Source organism: Vicia villosa, unplaced genomic scaffold (genome assembly GCF_029867415.1).
Source record: "Vicia villosa cultivar HV-30 ecotype Madison, WI unplaced genomic scaffold, Vvil1.0 ctg.001415F_1_1, whole genome shotgun sequence".
NCBI lineage: Eukaryota > Viridiplantae > Streptophyta > Magnoliopsida > Fabales > Fabaceae > Vicia > Vicia villosa.
In genome coordinates, this window is record NW_026705609.1 from 16,123 (window position 1) to 40,576 (window position 24,454).

The window sequence follows — 24,454 nt, forward strand, 5'->3', positions numbered from 1 at the left end:
ATTTTGCTAGTTTTATTTATAGAATGATTAGACCCGGATATTTTGCTAGTTTTATTTATAGAATGATTAGACCCTTCTAAGCTTCCCGAGAACTTTTAGTAGGCATGTGTGTACTTTTTAACGTAACTGAATTTGAGATAGGTTATAGACCTTTCTAGTTTGGATGATTTGTGACATATTTTAGAGTACGTGCTTAGGTCCAAACCATTATATACATTAAAACTAAACTTTAGTATTTCACTTTTTGAGGGGAAGAGTTGATGGTTCCCATTCTTCCATTGGTGTCTCAGGTTGTGGGGGAATTATTAGGGATGAGAGTGGTAAGTGGTGTGGTGGTTTTGCTAAAGGTGTGGGCAATTGCAGTAGTCCCTTGATTGCAGAACTTTGGAGCATTCATGAAGGTTTAAAGCTGGTGGTAGAGAAAGGTTTCAAAAATGTGATTTTAGAATCAGATTCCAAGGAAGCAGTTGATATTAGCAATAAGGCAAGGAGGAACAAGTTGGTTAGAGACAATCTGGTTTGTCAAATTCATGATTGGATGAGTCAGTGCGAGAAGGTGGAAATTAATCATGTTTATCGTGAAATTAACGGTTGTGCAAATCGTCTAGCTAAGCATGGAAAAGAGTTAGGAGTGGGTTATGTTTTCCTGTTGAATATGCCTAGGTGGCTGGTTGATAATTTTACTAGAGATTCTAAGGGTGTCTTGTACTCTAGAATCGGTTGTGGTTAGTTTTGTTTGTTTGTTTGTTTGGGCTTTTGCCGTCCTTGCTATCAAAAAAAAAATATATATATATATTTTCATTTTTAAATTAAACTAATTATAAAATGTTTCTTTTTTTTTTACACAAATTATTAGATGTTTATCACATCATTATTTTCTTAAAGAAAATTTAAATATACATACATAAAAATATAAACTTAGTTCTTCAAAACATGAACAAACTACATGGATATTCAAATTAGCCTTAAATTGGATAAGTATACAGAACCATGCAAGTGAAAAAAATAATCCTAATTAAACAGAAACATATTTATGAACTAACAAAGAAAGGGTTAATCTTGATAACAAGGCCAGGGAAAACATCATCAGGGTCATGGATGTGTGGATTCTCTTCAACAATATAAGGATCACCACATTTTTCACTTATGGTTTGAAGTGTCTCTCCCTCACCAACAACATATATCTCATCACAAACTTTCTTGTTGTAGCTGTTGTTCGCATCACTATTGCTAAAATCATTTTCCTGCAGCATATTCTGAATCTGAGCATTCAACTCATCATCATCACGTGTGCTTGATTCGCAGCTACTCAAAACCAACATTAGTGCCACAAACAAAGCACAGTTCCATGAAATCTTCTCTGCTAATGCTCTTGATGAACACCCACAAGCCATTTCTTGAATTGGTTGTTAAAATGATCTTGCACAATATATAGATGAAATGAGAAAGGATTTCATGTGGCTGGTTGTTGGAGTTGGTGTGGTTATATGTAGAAAGTTGAAATGGTTCATTCAGTGAGGTTGGTGACTCTGTCTAGTGACAAGGATGATAAACTTTGAAAATGGGAAAGAGTTGGTTTAACTGCTTTTTTTAATGAGAATGGTTTTTGGTTTTGACTTAGACTCTTTTGGGATCAAGAAATTTTAGTTTTCTTTTAAAGATTTTCAAGAGATATAATAAATAGTTGTTTGAAAGTGTTGGAAATTAAGAGGTTATCCCACCGATTTCATATATAAGTATTGGGATTCAAGTGTGACTAATTAAGTTTTGCATCCACCTGAAATTGACTAAATGTTGGATATGTAAGATAAGTAATTTATACTCTCATTTGCCATAATGTTTTTGTTTGATAAGTGGTACCAAAGTCTATTGAATCTGAAAGTTTAGCTAATTGACACTTTTAACTTCTTGGACTCCCCAATAAGTGATAGTTGAGTAATTATGGTTGCACTCAATAGAGATGAAAAGTGAAAATCCTAGTATGAATCAACGATAATGATGTAAGCGACTCACACTTATTTAACATGTAAGAGAGGTTATCCATATTCTCATTATCTTAAAATTTTTTATGGATATGTGGTGTTAATGTCGATCAAATACATCAATTATTCAACGTATGTAAAAAAGAATCTTTACGGGTGTGTTTAGATTGGCGGTGAACAGAATTGATTCTAGCATAATTGAGTTTGATAGAATTGATTTTAACAGAATTGAATTTAGCAGAATTGATTTATGTTTAGATACATTTATGTAAAAGTGTGTTGAACAATAACTTACAGTATAAAAATCATCCAGAATCAATTCTAGAGGTAAAAGCTACAAATTCTAGCTTCAAGTAGAATCAATTTTGTAGACAGAATCAATTCTACTTTTGTCTAACCAAACATCTTACAATCATCCAAAATCAATTCTACACCTCTAAAATTACTTTTGGCCTTTCCAAAAGCCAAACCAAACATGCACTACTTACATATGATTCGAGAGAATATATGTAAAAAAGAAAACTATGTTCATAATAGATGACTCATATAACTATGTTCATAATAGAGATAATAGAGATGACTCATATTATCGTTGTAATTGCAAATGTAGAACAAGAATCACAAGTGAAAGGTGAAGAAAAATTAAATAAATTTGAGATTGAAGATTTATGAAAGTAGAAGTGAGAATCAAAACGAAAACATAATTTGCTTCTTTTTTTTTTTTTTCGTTTTGGATTTGAACAAGAGTGGTTCTATACATAATGAAATAGGGGCTCTTTTCCCCTCAATGAAGGAATAAATCATAAAAATGTAATATAATGTATATTTTTTCTATGACAAATAAATGTAAAAGACCAAAGAGATAAACTAAAATAAGTTGATATTAAATTTGGTCATATATCATTTTAATTTTCATCACCTAGACTTAAATAATACCAACAAATGCCACCCATAATTGTACATATATTGACTAAGAAAATTGAGAAGTCTAAAGTCTAAAAGCAATCAATGTACTATACAGTACCATTTTGAATCAATATAGCTAATGGTGGACATTAACATTAGAGGATAAAATTCTGTGCTTCTGTGCTTGGGAAGCACAGTTAAAAACTTGTCAAAAGTTTATTAGTACTCTAATTAGGATTATGGGTGTTTGTGTAATCTCATGACACAGATAATGAAATTGTTGTGTTTAAATGGTTAAGGTCACTTTGGCAATAATGATATCTTCCAATCAATTTTGTGACCCCTCGCTATAACAAGTGTTTATAACAAGTGCTTAAATTCTATGATGATGACTTTGTTAGAATTGGAACATGTTTTTTTGACTTCATATTAGTAGGAATCGATAACTGATAGACTTCAAATCTGTATAAAGAGAGTGAGATTTTTAAGGGAGAAAGAAAGATGAAGAGAGTGTAACTCTACTTAATTTACAGTGAATGTATTTGTATATATAAATTTTAGGATATTGGATGCATCTAAATTAGAAAATCACAAAATGACCTAGCTTGCTAGATCAATGACTCTCGTACACTAACCAAATCCCAAAAAATGTGAAGCCTTGAGAAGCCAAAGATTTTTCCTTTTCCTTTTCATTGTAATGTCGCTTCCCTTTATCTTGTTTTCTGCAATGCTTCAAAAATTTCAGACAATTTCTCATTTCTGCTACATGGAATGCTCAGAAAATAGCCAGAAAAAACCCAGGTGGCCCTAAAAACAACACATGCACAAAGTCACCAGTAATTCATGTGGCTGATACAATCGAAAACGGGACTGCCTTCACCGATGCAGTATAGAGCGCAAACACAGCCATCTTATGAATTTTTAAGGTTGGGAGAACCAATGACACTGAAAGGTGTCTTTGCCTGACTACCCTTTGCACTACCAGAAGCCTGACCAGCAGAGCCTCTAGGATGTGCAGCCTCAGTTGCTACCATTGATTTCTTTATCTGCCAACAATATAAACAAACCAAGATAAACATTAAATTATTAATCACCACGACAATTAATAGCATAAATAAAACTACATACCAAACAGTGATTGAAACATTAATATACATACACAGCAAGGGTAGCACAAGAAAGGATGTAGAAACTTACAGCCGCTATGCACTCCTTGTGAATATCAGTTGAAAGCTGCAAACACCATCACAAAGTATAAGCCAAGAATATGAAATTCAGAAGAAAATAAGCCAGATAATTAAAACTTAAACATAAGGACGAAACAATGAATGATAATTCTTACTGGTTTTCTGTAGTTTTTAATCTCATCACCACCAAATCCAGGAAGTGTAATGTTCCAATTTTTCTCTAAAAAGATGAATATAAACTGTGAAAAGTGCTGACAATGGAATCAGAACATAAAAAAAAAATTCAGTAGCTTACCGAGATGTAAAAGTACGTCCTTGGCTTCCAAAGTTGTTGATTTCCGATGCTTCGCTAGTGAGCAACCAGACCTAATTATCTATTTAAAGGGTAAATAAAAGAAAAGACATTATTAAAAACTATCTACTATGAAGAGATTCACTAAAGAGGTTAAATAGCAGTCAGAGATTAAATCACCAAAGAGATTCAAACATATATTAAATGTACCAGTGTTGGTATGATTTAATTATAATAGTATTGTATGCTATGTAGCATCAATACAATACCAACACATAATTCCGTTTAATCATATTTATTTTTTTAATTAGTTCTAATATCTACGTGTCAGCGTTCGAAGTTAGTGTATGTGCTTCGTAGATTATATAGAAATTAATTTCTATATTATCATATTATGCATATACTAAACTGTTTTGGGGGGAGGGAGGAGCCCTAGCCCCTGTTTAAACCTGTGCCTGGAGGTAAGCTTGAGAATAAAAAATTAAAACAAAATAATAGAAAAGTTCAACAAGTTTTCAAAAAATGTGATATATTCCATCAGTTCATAACAACACAATACACCAAAAAGAAAAGAAAAAAAAACTTACAGACTCCAGAAAATTTTCTGCAATATCACCAAGAACGTCTGCAACTTCAGGATCTAACTTTTCTAATGGATCAACCTGATAATAAAGAAGAAATGTAAATACATGACAAAAACATACCTAATTCATGAAAATAGGACTGTGTCAAGCTTGCAAATTGTAATAAAATTATCAAAGCTGAAATGCCTTATGACATATTGCATTCAATAATCCATGAACCAGTGTCACATTGTAACCCGTCCATGATATCTAAAAGAAATTAGAGTAGAATTTTACTAATTTTGCACAGCTAAGGGTTAAGGAATCATGATTCAGAAACAGTGGGGTAAGGCAATTGTAGGCAGTGAAGTAGTTCTAGAGCAAGGCATTGCAGTGAAGAATGTATGCTCCTTTGTTACATCCTCCAAACACAACTTTAATGAGTATATTTAAGTAACTAAAGCAATATTTTGAAAACTACTAGACCAGACATTGACCCGGAAAAGGCACAGGTTTGAGGTTCAATGGTTCAGCCACAATTAAACCGATGACAAATAACATTTAAAAAAATATGAAATATGAAATATAATACATTAGACATGAAAAATATAATTAAAATTTTATGCACTGTACAATGAAAAATATGATTATCAAAAGATACATGACCATTTAGGGGAGTAGATATAATTTTATTATTTAGCATATTTAATATTATAATTGACAAAATATCTGTTGGTTGATACAATTTTGTAAGGTAAACCATCTGTAGGGTTTTTGCAAATATGTGTTGGATTATTTGGTTTAGTTTACTATTGGCCCAAAAATCAAAACAAGCGCTTACCTAAATTCACAATCCCTTAAAAACCCTAATTCGGTAATTCCTAATCACAGCTGGTGCACTCGTTATCTTGTTTTCATTTTGATCTAACTTTATGATCAGGTGCATGGTTCTTGGTTGCAAGAAAACAAGAAATAAATAATAGAAGGTACATGTTTTCCCTCTATCGCTTCATTTGATTTTTACTTCAACTGTTCAACATACCACAATAGAGTGACATGACAATTCTGCAATAAGGGAATAACCTTGCATTGTTTTTTTCTTCTTCAAAAACAATTATTTTCCCCAACCAGTTCAAGCCGTGGAACGGCCGATTTTTACCGGTTCTGCCAGTTTTTGACCGGGTTTGGCAGTTCATGGCTGGTTCCTGTAAACCCGGTCATGGAGTTTGTTTGGACCCGAATAGAGGTCGGTTTTCAGAACATTGGGGAAAGTGCACACAAACCACAGTTGTTACTCGTTTTACAATTAAGATACCTTTAACATCAATTTTGTCCCAACTAGTCCTTAACTGCATAGAATGACAAGATGTTGTTTTTTGTTAACTTAGATTTACTCCTTAATGAACAAATCACAACTTTTTGTCTCTTAAATTTAAACCATTAATTCGTTATTTTTTATATACTTAGAAGAGCTTTTTTTTATTTTTAAACTTATACTAAATACAATAGAACAATAAGACTAACCTTAAACAATTGTGTTTTTCCTTCTTCAATTAAATAATACAATTTTAAAAAGGGAAATAATCCCAAGATTTTAAAATCAAAACTATAATCATTGGTTAAAATTTGTTCATTGTTAATAATTTGATTCCACATTGACATAAGGACCAAATATAACAGTTGCTGGAGTTTAATTTAATTTAAGGACTAATTGGGATGAAGTCAAAGTGTCTATTTGCAGAAATCCTACATTGTGGCTAGAAAAGGATAAAACCTACATATAAATATGATAATCCAGTAATCTATACCATTTAGTCAATTGTTGTAGCTATAAAATTTCAGTGAAATACTGTTGCATAATCCTCCCAAACATTTAATTATACTTAATGGAATTCGTGAATTGATTAAAAGTACCAAAAAATATTTTCATTTTAAGTATGATCAAAGTGTAAGAGGTGCTAAAAGAAGCTGTAGCAAAATGCTTCACCAATAGATTCAAATTCAAATTGCTGATAAAAAAAACTGCAGCCTTATTCAACAAAAAGGACGTATAAGTTTATAACATAATAACATCGTTTTTTTTTTTACTTTATCAGTTTATTGTAGATAAAAACTACAACACCTTTACCATGAAAACTTTAGAAATTTGAGAAATATTTGACCCAACTGATAAACCCGTGCAAATAAATCCATTATATTTTTGTGAGGAACATATGACCCAGGTGTGTTTTTGACAAAGAACATACAGAACCTTCATAAACCCAAAATTACTAACTATAGCAGCAGTTACACCCAGCCATAGATCTATTTATACATTGATACAAAATTACTAGTCCCAGTTTAAATGGTCTGAATACAGCTGATAAAAGAAAGCCCAAGGCAAAAAAAAGCTAACTATAAGATTCTTAGTAACTTCAAGCGCTCATAAGCCATCACCCAATTTCTTACATGACTAATGGGGGACCTAAGGCAGCACAAATTCATGAATGGACCTTGGAAGAAACTTGATAATTCTTTTGAATTATAACAGGTCATTTTAAACTATTTTTTGATATCTAATAATAAATAGTTAAATGGAAAAGAATGGGATGGGATAGAACAAAATGGAGCAAAATGAAATAAAATTACCATTTAATTAATTGAATGTTTATGGGATGGGATGAACAAAAAAGATGGTTCGACCCGTGGATTATTGGATGCAACTACATGGAATGCGTCACATCATGTTCCATTTCATTTCAACCTATTTTAAACAATCCAAAAAAATGGTCCTATTATGATCTCGTTTCATTTAATCTCACTCCATTTTACATATGTTTATTTAACAATATGAGCTGGTAATAATAAGAATACGAAATGTAACCAAAAATAATAAATAAAAAATATGAACAATAAACCTAGAAAAACCTACTTTTGAACACAAGGCGCACCTGATTGACTAGCTCATGGATGCTTCTTTTTCCGAGAACACTCTTACCCAACTCTTCTGGATCTGCATTTGGTAAAGCATTTGGTAATCTGCTTTGACTCCCTGGTTGAACTGCATTAGTTTGTGCAGCTACAAGTGATGAAGGTTTCTGATTTCCTGGCCCTTGTAGCCTCGTAACCTGTGGCTGGTGAGGCACATGTAGAGCTCTTGAAGACGGAACTTGTTGCCCAAAATGCTCCTGGGCTTGATTAGGAGGCAAAGATTGCGGCTGCTGTGAAGTTGTTGGCATGGACTGTTGCTGCTGCTGCGGCTGAGAAATATGTGTCCTTTGCTGCAAGGATTGTGGGTTCAATTGCTGCCTATAAGCCTGAGATGGCAAAGGAGGCTTCCCTGGCGGCCCAGATGACAACCATGGCTGATTAATTGACTGCATATTTTGTGATGCACTTGGAGATGGATTTGCAGGTGATCCCGCAGATGACGGTCTCATAAGCCCACCATGACCTTGGAAGCTCTGAAGAAAATATAACAAACTAAGAAAAGAAACCATAAACTTTTCCCCCAAAAAAATTGTGTTTGCATTCAGGGCACAAACAATTACAAGCCTAACACAATTTTAATCAAGTAATACCTAAGAATTAGAAATGCTCAAACGTATTAAGGCCCTGTCTGGACAAACAACTTAGTTAAGTTCTTATAACATAAATGCTCATGTATAGAAATTTGCAAATTAAAAAAGACAAAATAAAGTGAAATCATTTTCTTATAAGCTATCCTGGACAGCTTATAAAGGTATCATAAGTTGTTTAAGCAAATAGATAAACTCAAATAAGACTTATGTTATCAATCTCAAATAGTGGCGCAGCGCGGCCAACTTTAGAAATAATGGGAACGGGGAGTGGAACGGACGATACGATATTTTAGTGATATGGACACTAATACAGTTGATAGTATATGTAGCACCGACACCTCTGAAAACAGGCGTGTCCGTGTCCGTGTCGGTATCGGACACTTCCACCGACACTTGTGATTACGTTTAATTTATTCATTTTTTCAATCTTTTATCGGGGTCGCCGTGTCAGTGTCAGGGTCAAATTTGGGGTGTCCGTGCTTCATACTTGATACTAAAGAACACATAATTGTTAAAAATTAAAATTAATTAATTAAATTTTATGAAGTATTCAGATTTAGAAATAAAAATCACAAGTCTTTAGCAAAACATACTAGCAAATGCCAGTAAATTTCAATAAAATAACTTTGATCTCCTTTAAAATTTAAGGGTAAAATCATATACAGCTGACATCCGAAACCAATCTCGTTATTGTCAGCCGAGTCACCCATTTGTGACGGAATAGCATGATCTGGCGCGGTTTTCTTGGTTTTGCTGTTCCGTGCCAAGATAACAGCCGGAACGAGTCTAATAATATAGAATAAGATAATCCAAACAGGAACTCACATACACTAAAAAATTCCAATCATGCAACAATACTCATAAGCAGCATTCAGTTTCACTTTCTCAACAGAACAGAGTAAATCCAAAATACTAACTTGTGAACCAGCAGGTTGATTACTTTGTGCAGGGGGTTGCGGTCTAAGAGACGACTGAACCGGTCTCAGCTGATGTGAAGGCATTCCACCTGGCCTTAATTGAGAACCCGAACCTAAAGATCCTAGCATCCCCATTCCTTGCATTGGCGTTCTCACCTAAACAGTAACATTCAATCAGAAAGCTTCAAAAATCAAAACAATCATAATCAAAATGTAAAACCCTACCTGAGCGGTATTAGAATTCGAGGTAGAATCCGACCGACCTAATCCGCCGAAGTGTTGTCCAAAGGAAGAAGAAAACGGAGGGGAAGGGTTCTGGTGGTGCGCGGGTACACCGATTGCCATTCCGCCTCGTGGCGCGGAAGCGGAGGAAATTGAAGATGAGGCTGGTTGAGGAGTGGCAGGTGGGATTGACGGGAAGTGGGAGAAATGGGACTGTGGAGGCGGAGGGTTTCTGCTGAATGAAGGGGGAGGACGAGATTGGGGGAGGACTGGAGTGGGGGGTTTGGGGTTTGGAGTTTGGATTAGGTTAGGGTTAGGAATTGGGGGAGGATGGGAGGGTGCTGAGATGGGAGGGGTTGAGGAGGAAGATGCGGGGAGAGAGGGTGGCGGTTGTTGGGGCTGAGAATGTGCGGGTTCGGCAGGATTTCTAGCGGTGGTGCCGGTTGCCGGAGGTTGGGATTCCATGGAGTTGTACTTGCAGTTACTGTGAATTATGTAAAATTTGAAACTTTCAAATATAATTCAAATGCTCTCCATTTATAAAAAAATATAAAAAAAATTGAGGTGAAATTGACTATTTCTCACTAGATCACATGGGTCTCTCATGTACCATCAAATTTGACAAAAATATCATCCTTTCCAACCTTTTTTTTTTAACATTGTTTTGTTTGATATATGCATCTCCATAAGCATTAAAACATCGATTTTCTTAATTGAAAATATCTCAAATTAATTGGAAAAATCTCAAATCTCAATTAATTGGAAAAATCTCAAATTAATTAACTAGATGCAACGGAAGCATTAAAACATAGTGAAACTTGAGATTTTCTCAAAAGAACGGTTCCGTAGTGTCATACCCCAAAATTTGCCCGATCCAATTTGCGTCTATTAATTTATTAAAGGTATTAAAATTAAGAGTTATGGGGTTTAACATATCTATTGTTAAACCTGCCCTCTTATAAAACCTTTCAATTAAATTTAGATGTATAAATTTTGAGCCCAATCATTTGGCCCAATCTATCCCATTATAAGGTTTGAATCTTTATTTTTCTATGATAATCTAGTAACCATTATTTGATATAATTATTATTATAAATTTATTAACTAGTATTTTACTAATTAATATTTGTTTAATTATTATTAATAATTAATTCTAATATTATTAGAATTATTATTATTTTCAATCATTGTTATGTAAATATAATTAGCTAATTAATTAGTTGGGCAATAGGCCCATTAGGTGTAGAAAACCCTAACTTTAACTAATATAAATAAGATATTTTTGTACACATTATAGAGGCCAAACGAATTAACCCAATTTTTACTACCTTCTTCACGTACATATCCGACCAACCCTTATTTTTCTAACTCTGTCTCCCTCACGTATACAACACAGAACTTTCTAACAATCCTAAACCGCACTCTACCGCTCTCTCCTGTGCATACCCAAAACCTTATACCATCATCACAATAATAACACAACCTGTAATTTTTGGCTTCATCACTATTTTCAACCCACACACAATTTTACAAAGTAAAAAAGAAAAAAAAAACATTTTCTTTAGTTATCAAACAGCAGGAACGTGCCACGCCGATTCGCTACGCAAACAAAATCAAACTACATCGCAAGTATATCCGACGAAATCAGATCTTCCTCGATGTTGCTCTGAACACGGCAAACACAATAATACCGTTACGGTTTCGAAGTTCCATTCACTATAATCGCCCTGCACAATCGAAACAGAACACCGACATCTGACAATTGTGACTCACAAATCAAGCCTACCGCAATCTTCGTCACTTATTGTACACCAGATCACAAGCAACAACTCACACAGCAGCGAAACGCATCACCATCGTAATAGCTCCGATTACAGCCACCGCAACGCCGCCTTGAACCATGTCGGCAAACCGCGCACCATCTAACAACTTCTGATCTGTGACATCCAAGCTCAACCGGATTGGAGATTAGAGATTGGGGGAAGACATGTTATCCTTTGGAATTTGTGTGTATTTGTATAAAAGTTGAGAGAAAAGAAATTGAAATTGGAGATGAAGAAGAAAAGCAAACATCATGAACAGAGAGAAAGGAATTGTGGGGAGAGAAACAATTGAGGTATTTTTCTATTCTTTTCAATTTATGTGTTAAAGTAATTGTTTTATTTTTTAATTATTACACCAAGATTTGAAATAGTCAAAAGATTGTTATGGGTCACATTTATTGGGGAGATTTAAGATTGAACTTGTTTGGAGAGAAATCGTGAGGACAGGGAGAGTAATTTGGACTATTATGCTATTTACATTTTAATAATATTTTAATTTAAGGATATAATCTATTAGTATAATTGATCATTTTGATTTTATTAATTACTTAGTCTAATCTAATTAATTGTGATTAATTAATGAGAAAATGGGTCATGCACTGACAGTGTAAAATATTTTTACACTTTCAACCAATTACCACCATACATCTAATTAAAACATTCTTTTATTTTAAAAAAACTTTAATGACATGACACATTCATGACTCCCTATTGGATGACAGTGTAAAACTATTTTACACTGGGACAGTGCACTACCTTTTAACTCTTAATTAATTTAGTTTTGCTAAGTTTTCATTAATCAAGAAAAGATATAAAAAGTACTTTTTATATACTTCTAATTTTTCTAACTAATATGGTACCATAGTTGACTATAATAAAACAATTCATTCTAAACACATTGAATAAAAGGCATATAATTATAATTATTTTGTTTTATTATTATAAATAATTATATAATTAAGTTTTAATTGTTAAGTATATTTATGATTATTTTTAATCAAAATATGATAAACATCAAAACTTAATTTATTATTCGTTTCGATTAAATTTATTGATCGCGATGGGTAATAATCAATTATTTAATTATTTAATCAAAATAATAAAATACATTTATTTTGCTAAATGGTTTTAACCAAATCTATTGGTTACGATGATTAGCATTTTCCCTTTATCAAAATTCGTTATTATTTGTAATCGAATTTATCGATTATGAGGGGTAACGATAATTAAAATACACATATTTGCTATTCGTGATAATCGAATCTATCGATTATAGTGGTTAGCAATCCTCCCTTCAATCCGTTAGCCATGGTAATCAAACCTATTGATTATTGTAACTAATGGTGACATATTAAATCAGGGTTGTACGCCCAAATCTTAAAACACACTAAACCACGGTACTACGAATTTTCATCTTTTCAACATTGCGATGTTCACAACTACGATAAGGTAATTCAAAATACCTTCGAACTTCGCATTTCAAAACAAGTTCAAAACAACTTCAAACCATATCAAATCAAACTCAAAGGCGTACAACCCTGTCCCCGAACTACGTTGACTCTGATCCTCCATAAGGAGGTACGTAGGCACTTGGCAACAAGGCGAGTCCCCCTCTTCCAAACTCTAATCATGTTCAAATAATTAGCCTTTAACCCTATTAACTATCTGTTGCCTTTCTCTATGTTTTATGCCATAACCTTCATCTTTGCAATGTTAACCTTTAGGAAAAGGGTTTTGGGTGCCTAACACCTTCCCTTAACCCGAATATAGTATCTTACCCTAAATCTCTTAACCATTAAAGGTTTCCTATTCGCCTTGGTAGAATAGGTGGCGACTCTAAATTAAATTTTTAGGGCAGGTTGCTACACGTAGATGCATCTACGGAAGTAGAAATTTTTTTTACAAAATAAGAGTGCATTGAGAAATTGTCATAAAATTTTAGCGGGGAGTTTGTTTATTTGTCTCTCTTTAGATATGTGTGTATGCAGCATTAAAAAATTTGACAATTATGAAGGGCTTACTAAAATGTTGTTTTTTTTATGGATTTAAGGTTTAGTAAAATTGTGAATCTTAATATATGTTTTTTTTTCTAATTAGTAATGTTGTACAATATTGTAACTAATGAAGACAATGTGTTTGAGAGAATGTATGTATATTTAGAGACTTGTAAGTATAGTTTTGCAAAATATTGTAGGTCACTTGTAGATTTGGAGGTTTGTATGTTGAAAAGAGATTTTGGGAGCAATTAATGGTAATTCGGGGGAGGGATGAAATTAATAAGATATTTTCTATTGATTATGTTGTTAAAGATGAGACAATAGAGTCTTGGGAGTGGTTTATCTACATGTTATTAAAAGATTTTGAAGAAATAAACCATAAGGCTTATGATTTCATTTTAAACCAACAAAAGGTAACTTTTAATGTACAATCTTTTGTTTTGCTATGAAATTATAATTTATTATCTTGGTGTTTTAATAGTGAATCCACCAGTAATGAGAAAGGCAATTAGTCGTCCCAAAAAGTTGTGAAACAAAGTAAATGATGAGGCTAGAAATCCACGTGTGTTTCCTAGAAAGCTTACAACAATCACTTGTCATAAAAGTGGAGCCATGGGACACAATAAAAGAAACTGTAAGGGAAATAGGGTTGGTGATAGAGCCATCGCAAAAGGTGGAAATAACAAGAAGAAAGTCACAAAGGATGGGCAGAAGAAGAAGGCAAAGACAAGTGCAGTAGAGATTAGAAGCTCATCACAAGCACCACAACCTACGCAACCATCTCAACATTAGTTTCAATTAGGGCTATCTTGTAATAATGTTTGTAACACCCTTCTAAACTCAACGATTATTTTAATAAATAATTACACACAAATCATCACATTGGTGTCACATCTTCATATAAACATCATACTAACCGTACCTGCTCCGTAACACGGGTTCTCAAATAATTAAATTCACAATTCTTTAAATGATATCCACATATAATTTTCAAACTTTGCAGCGGAATTCATAGGCTCAACTTAATTTCATTTATTCAAAAGAAACTTCTCAAATAACATCATTAGTATAAATGTAATTTTAACAGAACAACAACTTCAAACTCAAGCATTCTCTGTAACACCCCCAATTATATACTAAACAATTAAGGCATACATTTGCACATAATTTAAGATAAAACAACATTTTAACATGCAATGGTCATTTCCAAATAACACGGGATTAAAACAACATGCAAAACCACAGCGGAATAATCATCTCATCAAATAAATGGTAAAAAATGAATGATTCCATACATCATCCACCATGTCTCAACATCTCGGCTCAAAGGCAACTCATCAACAAAATAACATATTCAAATATGAAATACAATATGAGTAAACAAATATCTCATAACGTCGAGTCATAAAATATAAACCCACATCCCATGTGTTACATATGACCAGAGCACAAATGACTACTTAGTCACGACACTCTACAAGAGATCTAAATCTCCAAGCTATATCCTCGAAACCTGCCCGATGTCACGATGAACATCATTCAAACAGAAAGGTGAGAATTCAAATTATTGTAGATAAACATAATAATGGGAAATGCAAAACACAACAAGAACACATTTCACAATTCATCACTCTTCTCAAAACATAAATTCATACACCATATATCAATTATCACACAAAGCAATCACATTGATACAACAACAATCACATTGCACACAATGTGACTCGAATATAATAAATGTGACTCAATGCATGTGGTACCATGTGAACCCAATGTTTCACCGCTTTCCGATTCAATATCTAGAATCCAAGTCACGCTTCCGATCAGGACAATACCAGAGCCACAATTCTGAACCCAAAGTTTCACCGCCTATGTTTCAAAGCCAACAAATGTGAACCCAAGTTTCACCGCCTATGTTTCAAAGCCAACCGATCGTGAACCCAAAGTTTCACCGCCTATATTTCAAAGCCAACCATGAATGCATGTACAATTATCTCAACACATATGCAATTAAGATTATCCAACAAATCTTAACATACCACATACCACAATAATTCACACATCGAATTATCCACCAATTGTACAAGATTCACATACCAAATAACAATTGCATCAAGCACAAAATTATCATATATTCAATCACAAACATCATGAATATCTTACCACATATCATGCCAACAATTGTTATTCACCACATACAAAAACATAACACACATAAAGACAATTACATGTTGTTTCACACAACAACATCATAATTAATCAATCAAGTGCTAATCGATCTTATCCTATCATATAGAACATCACAATAGCTTCCTAACGCTTCAAACGACGCATAAAAAGGAGTTACGAATCAAAATATATGATATTTAGAAGTTTCATAAAATTTTACACAGCAAGGTTCGCTTAGCGGGCCTCAAGCTCGCTTTGCAAAACTAAAAACAGAAGCAGACCATTTTCGCAGCTTCGCTTAGCGGACCAATCCCGCTTAGCGGACTCGCAAATTTTCAGAATTGTTCCTAGGTTTCGCTTAGCGGACTCAATCCCGCTTAGCGGACTAGCGAAAATGCAAAAAAATGCAGAGAAACTAAGTTCTGCGAAAATCACTCCCACACCCCAAAATCACTTCCAAACAATGAAAAATAGCATTTACAACCAATATTTAGCATGTATTATCAACAACCTATACTAAAAACATGTTTAATGGCTCAAATCTCATGAAATCTAACATAAACCCTAACATTCCCAAATCATGAAATTGCAAGAATAGAGATTATGCACATAGCAACACACAAACATTACCCAATCATATAAACCTATATTAATTTGGATTCTAACATTTACCTCTTGATTTTAATCCACCCTCTTCATGAATCTACAATCCTCTCATCTTTTCTTCTATGTTCTTTCTCTTTTGCCTCTTTTTTCCTCTTTCTATTTTTCTCTCTTTTTCTTGTAATTAGGTTTCTCTCATAATTCTCTATTAACTCTATTTGTGATATTGGGCTTAACCCACCCAACTACTCTTTCTAATTAATTAAGCTCATTAGCTAATTTACTAGTATTATCACTTCTATCTAATTGATAACACGAAAATGTATCACATATTTGGCTTGATTTACATATATTATTTCCCTATTTTATCTTAATTATGTTGCTTTATGTTGGTATTATGCTGGTATTTCCATTGTTTTAGGTTTTATGTTCGTTTTGAGGACTATTTGTGAAAAGGAGAAGAAATGGAGCTAAAATGACTACTAATTGTGCCTAAAAGATGAAAAATGGGTGCTGAAGTGAAAAGGAGGTGCAAAGAAGACCCAATTATGCAAAGATGCAAGCCCAAACCACTAGAAATGAAGAAAATAATATATATATATATATATATATATATATATATATATATATATATATATATATATATATATATATATATATATATATATATATATATATATATATATATATATATATATATATATATATATATATATATATATATATATATATATATATATATATATATATATATATATATATATATATATATATATATATATATATATATATATATATATATATATATATATATATATATATATATATATATATATATATATATGTGGGCCCCGCCACAAAAGTGACATACGTCACTTAATATATAAATATATATATATATATATATATATATGAAGTGATAACATATATATATATATATATATATATATATATATATATATATATATATATATATATATTTATATATATGTTATGAAGAGAAAAAGAAGATGATGGAGACGCCCAGCATGCATGATGGAGACGTCCATCTCCAATCATTTTGGCCCAAGACCCACGTCTCCTCAAGAGACGCCCGTCTCCTCCCACTAGGTCCACTTGAGACGCACGTCTCAAATCTGTTTTGAAAGTGGAGAATTACACGCCGCAACGTACTTCTGCAGAGTCAATTAATTTGCTACATTTTAGGAGAAAAAAGGGGACCAGCTAGAACTAGCAGTTACCACAAAGAGCACTATATAAAGAACCAGATATTCACGTAAAAGGGGTTGGACCATGCTTTGTCCCAGCCACGGTTTTTCTTCTGCATTTTTATTCCAGCATTTTATTTCCAACAATTGTTTTCTATTTTGTTTATCTTTTCTCACAACAATTTCTACACCGGAAATTGTTGTGAACTTTTAACTAGATCTAACCTTACGTTAGATCATAGTATTTTATTTCCTTGTTTTTATTTGATCGAAGAATTTATCGAAGAACAATCCAACCGACTTGTGGTGGAAGTTCAAGTACTCCAAGATTCAAGTTTTATTTCAGATTTATATTATTCAGGTTTATTATTTACCGCCTTTATTTATATTATTATTATTGCATGATATATTATATGCCAATTAATATGCCTATTATTATGAACCGAATTTATTTATGCATGTTTAACCATATTAATATGTCTGGCTAATTTATTTAGATATCGGTATGTAAAGTAAGTTAACCGTGGGATCCAAAATAAATTGGCTTAATTATGTTTTATTAAATATCACTTGTTTTTGGTTTGTATGTCTAATTTAATTAGTAAGTCTTAAAATCAATAGAGCGAAAGTTTGAGGGCTTAAGACGGTCAAAGGTTAAAATCAATAGAGCGAAAGTTTGAGATCTTTAACTGGATAGTAGACATAGGACATTAGTTTTAAGGATGGCGAAAGCGTATTAAAACTAATTAGAACTTATTTATTTTCAAAAAGTGTTTTTAAACCCGCGCGGGATGGCGAAAGCGTACGTTAGGGATATTAGCATGTTCCGAGTCAACAGAGCGAGAGTTTGAGATTAGGAGATTTAAGTAGATAACGACTTCATAAAACAAGCATTTTATTAACTAGGTTGTTTTCAAAAAGCGTTTCTAAATCTGGTGGGATGGCGAAAGCGTACATTAAGAGTTAGGATCGTAGTCTGAATCAATAGAGCAAGAGTTTGAGAGGAGGACTTTTAAATAACATAGTTAGTAAAGATCTTTGATTTAATTAAAATCTGGCCAATGGAACTTCGGATCACCTAAGTTAGATGAAATACATACTGATATCCGTTTGTTATTATATTTTTACCTAGATTTAAGATTTTAGTTTCCCCATTTATAAAAAACCCAAATATCATTAGCCTTAGCTTTACATAGTAACTTTAGATAACGGTAGGTCGATTTATAGTCCCTGTGGATTCGATATCTTTTAAAACTACACGACACGACTGTGCACTTGCAGTTATCCCGACTAATAGACACGTAAAGTCGCGATCACTAATTATCTAAATATCACACATATTCAAATAATCATTATACCACATAATAATTAATTAAAATAAATAATTATTAAAACGCCAAGTAACATTAATTACCACATAAATAATAATTAAATAAATAAAACATCTAATAATTAAATACGGGAAATAAAATCGGGTTGTTACATTCCCGACTCGATGTTACGTATCATAGCAAAACACCTCTAAATAAAAAAACTAATAAAGCACTCCAAAACTATCCTCTAAGTTTCGACGAACTATTCTTGATCACCTGCAAGTTACCCACGTTTTTTAGACAACATTTCTAAGCAGAAAGGGTGAGTAACTACAAATCGTTATAAAAGATATAAGAAATAATCATAGTAGTTGCACAACAATTATCAAAGATTTCACTCTTGAATCATACTTCACATACCTACTCACGATATCAATTCATTTTTTCATTCACCTCAAGAACACATCAATAATCAACAATCATCACACAAAACATCAACACATCATCAAACATCACTTAACTTAATATCGTGCAATGCCACAAAAGATGGAATGCAACATCATTGACTCATGCATGTGGTACCAAAACTTCACTGATGACTCAGTCATCTCTATATCCAAGGATCCCCACCAATAGTATCGATTCTCGCTTGGAACCACACTTTAGGATTGAGGCCGTCACTGGACTAGCGTCCTAACACGGGACCAATCGTCCTGCAAACATCACTGGACCAATGTCCTAACATATGCTATAAATGTATGATGCACAACCTCACAATAATAACGATCACGGCTAGTCAAAATGAATCATCATTCATTTACTCATTATATCATATAATCATCATCTTATTACCTCCACATCACAATCATCTCAATTAATATCACAACACACATACCTCATATTTATGATGTTACAAACCATCGCATACAACACCTCATTACAACAAACATGTACTTCTTTATAATCTTCTTCACAAGCATGTATCATAATCAAACATACACATAAGCAAATAATAAAGTTTCATGTTTAATTCCAATAAGCCTCTAAAATCATTCTTCCATTCATCTTTAATTCTTTTAAAATTAAGTATAAATTATGATAAAGTATAAGCATGCATAATCTCATGAAAAGTTAAAGAAAATATAAAATTTCACATCCTAGGGCGCGCTAAGCGGGCCTCACGGTGCTAAGCGTCCTCCGAAACTTTGCCAGACAGAGATTTTGACGCTAAGGCCACTCACAGGCGCTACAACGTCTAAATCCACCCACACTAAGCGCACTTTACGATTCTGCACAAAATTCATGCATGATCAGCATTAGTCCCCTACGATTTCTTGACCCCCAGACACATTTTAATCATCATTTTCCTGCAATTTAAGGCATAACAACCTATTTCTAACATGTATTTTCCATCAAAAACATCCCAATACAGTTATTCATCACAATCCCAAGAATCATCATCAAAATCTAAACTTTCAAAATCATAGCAATATGGAAACTAACCCTAGTTCATGTTAACTCATCATATTGTTAAATAGTAGCATCATTATCCATACCAACAACACATTCCAAACATAAATCATCATAATTTTATCATAAACATTAAATTCATCATAAACCCTAACAAATCCTACATATAATCAAACCCCATATCAATTACAATGACAACAATCACCCATTTACCTTAAGTTGTAGCTAGCTTAGATTCTCGTTGTGTTCTCTCTACGAATTCCTATGAGTTCTTAGTTCCCTAAATTTCTTTCTCTTCTCTCCGTGTCTCCTTTAAACTTCGATCGTACAGAATAAATCTCTCTTCCTTCTTTTCTCTTTTTACCCCTAAGACACCTAATATGACTTTTCTCCTTCCGCCCTCACTTAACCTCTTATAATGGCCACCCTACTTTGCTAATCTCTAATACCAATAGTATCTTATTTACTAATTAAAATAATTCTAACTAATTACTCTAATTATCCCAATATTGTTGAACTAATTCTCTTAATTTGCTCTAACCCACAACAATTCATCCCAACACATCATATTCATCAAAACGTCACATAATTTCATTGATAATTCACAATAATCACCTTTGACTCTTATATTCACACCAAATCAAATAAATAAATAACTTAAATAATTAATCTAGATTTTTAGGGTGTTACAATGTTAAGTAGTTTTTATTTTGATGTTAGAACAAATATTTCAAGTACCTATTATTTTGATGATATTTTAGAATACAGTTGTTATCTTGAAGTAACGAATAAGTATTACTTTTTAATGTTATAAGTATCATGTTTAAGGAGTTGATGGATCCTCACTGTAAAAAGTAGGATCACAATAAAATTGAACAAATGTTTACTAATGAGATTGTTAATAACATTTTACAGGTCCCTCTTTTGGAAGATGTTACAGAGGATGACATTGTTTGGAAGGAAGAAGGTGTATCATCTCAAAAATAAAAGTATGGTTGGGGGAGTGAGGGAGCCTTTGGACAATTAAAGTGTCGCCAAAGACAAAGTGTTTGATCTGGCACTTATGCCGGGGTTGTCTTCCTACTAGGAAAAACCTCAGACACCACTATGTTCCTTGTCTCGCCAGCTGTCAACTGTGTAATGCGAAAGTGGAGGATGAGTGACACATTCTATTTGATTGTGTGTTAACTAATAATTGTTGGAGTGTTGCATGTATTGACCATATCATTATACTGCGGATTGTTATGTTTAATAGCATACAAGATATAATCCAAGATATTTGTTGTAAGGAAGATACCAAAGACGCGGGAAAAATGGCGGTTATGACTTGGGTGTTGTGGAATAACAGGAATAATTGGATCTGGAATGAAGAGAAAAAAGATGCTAACCATTTAGGTGCGCAAGGATATCATATGTGGCAAGAGTGGTTCTTGGCCCAAGGGTCAATGGGTAACGACACTAATAGAATCCACCACCAGACTGTATGGCAACCACCTCAATCGGGATGATTAAAGTGCAATGTGGATGCGAGGTTTAATGAGAATCTTGGCACGACTAATAGAGGGTGGTGTGTTAGATACGGCGGGGGGAGATTTGTTTTGGCGGGTACATCGTGGAATTGTGGTAGATTATCTATTGTTAAAGTAGAGACAACTTCTTTGAAGGAAGCAATCAAAAGAGCGATCAATTTAAACTTGAAGCACATAATTTTTTAAAGTGACTCCCAATTAGTGGTTCAAGAAACTCACGCTACTTCATCTGATAACTCTGAATATGGTATGATTATTAATAGTATACATAATCTCCTAGTTTCTCGAAATGACTTTGAGGTCAAGTTTGTTAAGCATCAGTGTTGCTCATAGTCTTGCTAAGACGGTCAATTCTTGATCTCGACGCGCGGTTTTATATTTGATTTCTCCTTGTATTGAACGATATTTGTTTAATAAAATGAATTGTTTTTGTTTTTGTAAAAAAAAACTAAAATAGTTGCACAAATGTAAAAATGTGTTTCCCCAAAGTTAAATTGGATCTTGCACATTCTTAATAGTTAGTGTCCTATCACCTCATCTTATTAATAGTTTATTTATTAAATTATTATTAATATTCTCATTATTTTATATAAAATATCAACAATAATAAAAAATTATTGTCATAATTTGTCGAGTTTCGCCGCTTCTTCCTTTCATCCATCATCACATCATTCCTGACAGTAATCATCCTTCCCCGTTAAGATTCCTTTTTCCTTCAAATCACCATTCTTCCTTCTTATTACCCCCTTCCCCTTTCCTTTTTCATCATCACCTCCCTTTTCCTTTTCTCACCCACCTCCTCTCATCACATAGGTATTATTTCATCTCCTTCATATTTCATCTTTACTCTAATCATTTTTTTCCATTTATAAATTTCGTTATTACAACTCATTACACCAATTATAACCATAGTTTGTTATAGAAAACCAAAAATAATAATAAAAAATTATCTGTATCTTCCATTTTTTTCTCTAATTTTTCTCTCTCTTTTCCCTTTAAATTCTTATAGCTACAGAGAATTCTCTTGAATTCACGTTTCCTCTCAAAAGAAAATCAATAGATCCAATCCAATCCAGCTTCATCCATGGCGGAAGAACAACCGTGTCAAGCTCCTGAAGGCCACCGTCTCTGCGCCAACAACTGCGGCATCCTCGGTAACCCGGCCACCATGAACCTCTGCTCCAAATGCTACGGTGATATTCGGTTGAAGAATCAACAAGACGCTTCCACCAAATCCACCATCGAAAATGCCCTCTCATCTTCTTCCTCCGTCGCCGCCGCCGTCGCATCCATCGCCTCACCGCCGCTTTCCACGTCAGAGCCAGTCGTTGTTTCCGCCGAATCTATCATCTCCACGTCGGCTTTAACAGAGATCGCGTCGAGTTCGGTTACCGTAACCGCAACCACATGTTCGGTTTCTGTTACGGTTCAACCGAACCGGTGTTTGAGTTGTAGAAAGCGCGTGGGGTTGACCGGGTTTAAGTGCAAGTGCGGGTCGATGTTTTGTGGGACCCACAGATACCCAGAGAGACACGGTTGTGGATTTGATTTTAAAACGGTGGGGAGGGAGGAAATAGCGAGAGCGAACCCTTTGATAAGAGCGGAGAAGCTGCAGAGGATATGAATCAATCTTGGCTGTTGGATGAGATGTGGGACCATGTGTTTGTATTAGATGATCGCGGTCGTCCACGTGGACCGTCGCACAATGAGATCATATTTATATGTATGATTATTATTGTTATTATGTAAAATGTATGATTTTTCTGATAATGATTTTATGATTTGAGATTACAACTGGTTTGTCTTTGCCTTGAATGAGTTTGATTGGATTAAAAGTTTTGAGTTTCTGAACCCAAGGGTGTTTCTGGATAAAATATATAGCAGGGGTCAATAATTGTTGTTATGTATACAGTATATTTAAATAAGATGTCATAAAATATTACAGTTTATAAAATTTCATTTAGAAGATTGATTATTATATCAATTTATATGCTAATAACAATTATTGAACAGTATTATATATTAGACCGTAAAATCTATTCTACAATAACTTTTTCGTGTTGTTGGTCATGAGAAAATTTAGTCACCAAGGTCAATTTCTTAACATTTTCAATCAAGTAGCTTTGAAGGAGTTGGCTTTGAAGGATATGGAAGTTTGGCTACAATTTTAGCAAAATCAGTAGTCATAACTTCCACTTTACTATTAAAACTCTCCAAAAGTTTGTTGCACTAACTCATCATTATCACCAACTTGATTCTAATTGTTTTATTTTTATCACCATCATCGACCTTGCGACCATTTGTCCGATCTTTGCCAAAAATACTCTACAATCTCTGAAACTCTTTAAATTATTTATTGACATAATTGTCAACTTTGAGATGTTTCTATAAGGCAAAAATAAAATTTTAAATGAATAAAATTATTTATAACAAAGCAATATAATGTACAAATTATATGTTAGATACCTTCAAATATAGAGATAAGACTTGACTACTATCGCAAATGACACATTTTTTGTGTATCATCCCATCCAAATCCACTAGTGTTCATCATGTCAACAACATCACTCAGCTTTGTTGACCAATTTTTCATCTTAACTATTTGTTTCACATTGATAGCTATACTAAGAATTTTATTTTATGATCTCTTGCAAACTTCTTCATGAGTTTCTGTCTTGAATGTTCCATTCTCTCATTTGTTTTCAGTCACGAC

At 33.3% G+C, this 24,454-nt stretch overlaps 3 protein-coding genes across 3 annotated transcripts; 1 reads left to right on the forward strand and 2 right to left on the reverse strand.

Moving 5' to 3' along the window:
• Positions 1–901: 901 nt before the first annotated feature.
• Positions 902–1,447, reverse strand: LOC131635042 (uncharacterized). The gene has a single exon (XM_058905644.1). It carries the CDS (start codon positions 1,392–1,394, stop codon positions 1,032–1,034), a length of 363 nt encoding a protein of 120 aa, XP_058761627.1. The 5' UTR covers positions 1,395–1,447; the 3' UTR covers positions 902–1,031.
• A 1,648-nt stretch (positions 1,448–3,095) lies between these two features.
• On the reverse strand, positions 3,096–10,244 carry LOC131635046 (transcription initiation factor TFIID subunit 12). The gene is made up of 8 exons (XM_058905649.1): positions 9,633–10,244; positions 9,408–9,563; positions 7,861–8,373; positions 4,955–5,029; positions 4,371–4,449; positions 4,231–4,295; positions 4,086–4,121; positions 3,096–3,934 (listed from the first exon to the last, which is right to left on the reverse strand). The coding sequence occupies exons 1-8, from the start codon at positions 10,092–10,094 to the stop codon at positions 3,800–3,802; spliced, it is 1,521 nt and encodes a 506-aa protein (XP_058761632.1). The 5' UTR covers positions 10,095–10,244; the 3' UTR covers positions 3,096–3,799.
• Positions 10,245–22,753: 12,509 nt separating this feature from the next.
• On the forward strand, positions 22,754–23,675 carry LOC131635040 (zinc finger A20 and AN1 domain-containing stress-associated protein 6-like). Its single transcript, XM_058905642.1, has one exon. The coding sequence runs from the start codon at positions 22,826–22,828 to the stop codon at positions 23,363–23,365; it is 540 nt and encodes a 179-aa protein (XP_058761625.1). The 5' UTR covers positions 22,754–22,825; the 3' UTR covers positions 23,366–23,675.
• Positions 23,676–24,454: the final 779 nt, after the last annotated feature.